General features: G+C 46.2%; 1 protein-coding gene across 1 annotated transcript; it reads right to left on the minus strand.

The window, feature by feature from the left end:
* Window positions 1-549: 549 nt before the first annotated feature.
* LAJ45_11341 (uncharacterized protein) lies at window positions 550-1,068 on the minus strand (the record flags this gene model as incomplete). The annotated part of the gene is made up of 2 exons (XM_046120850.1): window positions 550-587; window positions 642-1,068. 2 exons carry the CDS (start codon window positions 1,066-1,068, stop codon window positions 550-552), a joined length of 465 nt encoding a protein of 154 aa, XP_045965937.1.
* Window positions 1,069-3,141: the final 2,073 nt, after the last annotated feature.

Consider the following 3,141-nt stretch of genomic DNA (forward strand, 5'->3'; position numbering starts at 1 on the left):
ACTTCCGAATTATTAATTTCTGAGGATACTGCCAACTGTTTTCAGGGATTAGGTGGAGTCGTCTTGCCATAGCCCTTCGATATACTCCCTATACTTCAAAGGTAAATATATCGAGAGTTGCAACTCCGAGTGACGTTTCATGATTGAATTAATTAAACCCGTAAACCAGGTGTACTTTATTTCTAGCAGACCAAAAGGTAGAAGCTTAGGGGATAGAAAAGCTTGAGACTTGGTGTACGCTGCTAAAGCTCGCCCTCGACTTAACCACCGACACTAGGAAAACTCGCTATGGTGTTTGGTTTGCTGCTGACACTTTTGAAGCACACTCTCGCCTGCACCTCTCCATCTGCTAAGTATCGCCCCCATAACAATTTCACACAATCGGAATAAAAATGATTAGAATGTAATTTTGTTCCACTGTAGGTTGTTCGGTTACACGCGGAATGAGTGAATTTAAGCAATTAATTTAAATATCAATCTTAAAGCAAAAAATCAAGACAAAAATATTTGTCTCCACAATAAACCCCATCTAGCAAGTTAAGGATCCTCCTACTGGTACATATCACAATCACCCTCCCAGTCGGAATCTAAATTAAAAATATTAGAATCAATCATATAATTGTTTTATTAGATATAAATACCATCTAAGCTTTCTTCATCTTCGCCTTTGATATCTCCAGCAGCCTCGGTCAAAAGTTTATGAAGGTGATTTTTCTCATTATTAATACCCTCAAGATCGACTTTGCAGAGATGGAGATCTGCTTTAAGTGAAAGATTCTCAGCAGCCAAAGGGAGAAGAGAATCATTCATATTCTTGGTGCGCCTCAATTCCTCTTGGAGTTTTGAATTTTCCTTCTCTAAAGAGGCAATCATCTTTCTCTTATCGACCAATTTATCATTCAGCCTTTTGTGTTTGATTTTCATCCAGATGAGAGCTGCACATTGACGGGCAGGCGCACGAGCTCTAGGTGCTTGTTCGTTCGCTGTTTTGTCATTGGTATTCTCTGCTGCAGCTACTTGGTTGGTCGTTCTATCGGACTTTTCTTCAACCTTGACGTTTTGAGACATTTTGATCACTGGACTCATCTCCTGTTAGCATTCGTCCTGATATTAATGGTTTTGCACTTACCAGGGATCCTGTACGATGGATTTGTTGATGGAAATAGTGTTGAGGCGTTGATGTTGACGAGGAGAAACGAGAGAGGGGGGAGAAGTCACGAAATTTAGACTACTCATCTGTTGCAGCCAAGTTGGCTTCTTCTCTAAAGCTACGTTGTAAAACTCTCTCTCGGCCTCATGCCCGCTCCTATTCAAATGGTCCAAGGGGGGATTGTTACACACATACAGAAAAATTCAATGCTGGCGGATTCGGGGTCACTAAGAGAATAGCTCGCCCCTCCGCATCACCTCCGCCTCCACCGGCCACACTCCCCCACAATAGGATCACCTGCCTGCGGGGGGCTAGGTGTTGCCATCTCAAATCCAGCTTCCACGCCCTACTTGAGCTCGCACTCATACCCACCTCACTCGGCCTCTCTTCCATCAAAAGATCGCCGTCCCCTCCCCACCCCGTCAACTCTAACACGCCCGCTTCACCCACTTAGCCCACCTCCACCTTACTACCTCATTGTGCCCACCCTCTATAACAACAGCGAAACTACAAGTAGGTAGATTCGAGTGTATCATAGAGGATCACTCGATGAGCCTCACCTCCGTCTCCACATGCACCTGTACAACTACATTTAAAAGCCCGCCGCCATGCACCAATTTTACGAGGGCACTCAAAGCCTCCAACCCTGCATACTCCCTTGCCCCCCTCGATCTCTACCTGCAATGATTTTCCCCAACCACCTCGCCCACCTGCGCACCTCAGCAAGGAAAGTTCGGCGAGTGCGTCTCCTTTATCACTCGGTCTGCATTTGACACGCTGGTGTTCGCTTTTTCTGGAGCAAAGTCGGTGATGGTAGCTGACATATCCCCAAAGCTCAACAGGCTCTTTCTGAATGCTGCTATAACGGTGTTCAACTCTCTCCACTCGCAGCGAAGCACGGTTGGGATGGAATGGAATGGACATTTAAATGAGATAAGTACGTGTACCTCCGGTGCCTCTAGTAGGACAGAGTGGGATAATTAAGTACATGTAGTGTGAGGGTCTGACAGGGGTTGTTGAAGTATCGCTGAGAACGCTAGCTTGATGGAGTGCGTGCCCAAACTATCGGGGACAAAAAAATAGAATGTGAGTACATGTAGTTACCCTAACGAAAGCTCGAGATAAATACACACACCCATCGCTCACCTTGTCACAACACCTCTCCCCACCTAATACTATCAGTGTGTACCACAACCAGGACATTATCTCCTCCATCGATAAGAACCCTGGGTGAGTTTCTATTGATCTTATCCGCTGAAGCTTACTGATGTGCCAACTGCCTAGCAATAGATAATGTCGGCACATCCACATTACGAGGAGAGTGGCATGATTGCACTTCCGCGTAAAGGCACCGCTTATTTGGTTTGTGAGTACAATGTCTCCTGTCACGACTTCATCAAGTAAGAGATACTGATACCTTCCAGGCATTGTTGGCTCTTCTAGCAATTCATCCATCTGCCACGGAGGGGAGTCTATCTTTTCATTCCCGCCACAACAAGGGGAGTCTTACAGTTTGGAGACTGCTTGGTCTACTGGGAAGGAACCGCGCTTGGGGGTCCAACTACAAGGGCGAGTTGGTCCTCATTTACAGAGCTATGGATGGGTTGGGGCGATCGATATCCATATCCTTGTTAGTCACCTTACCAACTGCGAATGTGTATATGGCGAGGTTACATGGGTCAAGGAAACTGAAGTGATGGCCTGATTGAACTGGAAGGCGATGAATTGGGGTCGGGGGGGCTACGGGTGTTCACTGGGAAGTTGAAGTGGTGGGTCGTTAACCCCAACATATCCTGGATGCTTGGGAATTAAGGTACAAAATGGGAAATGGGGTAATTTCTGATCGTATAATGGAAAGGAACAACGGCGTGCAAGAGTTTTCCAAGACGTGTTTTGTGTGTAATTGTGACTAGTATTGGGCACGAGCCCGGTCGAGACGAGCTTGGCTTAGAGCCGATATTGCCCATCGGTGAATGCTATGCAGTTACTAA

Source organism: Morchella importuna (assembly GCF_003444635.1).
Source record: "Morchella importuna strain M04M26 chromosome Unknown Morimp01GS065, whole genome shotgun sequence".
Lineage (NCBI taxonomy): Eukaryota > Fungi > Ascomycota > Pezizomycetes > Pezizales > Morchellaceae > Morchella > Morchella importuna.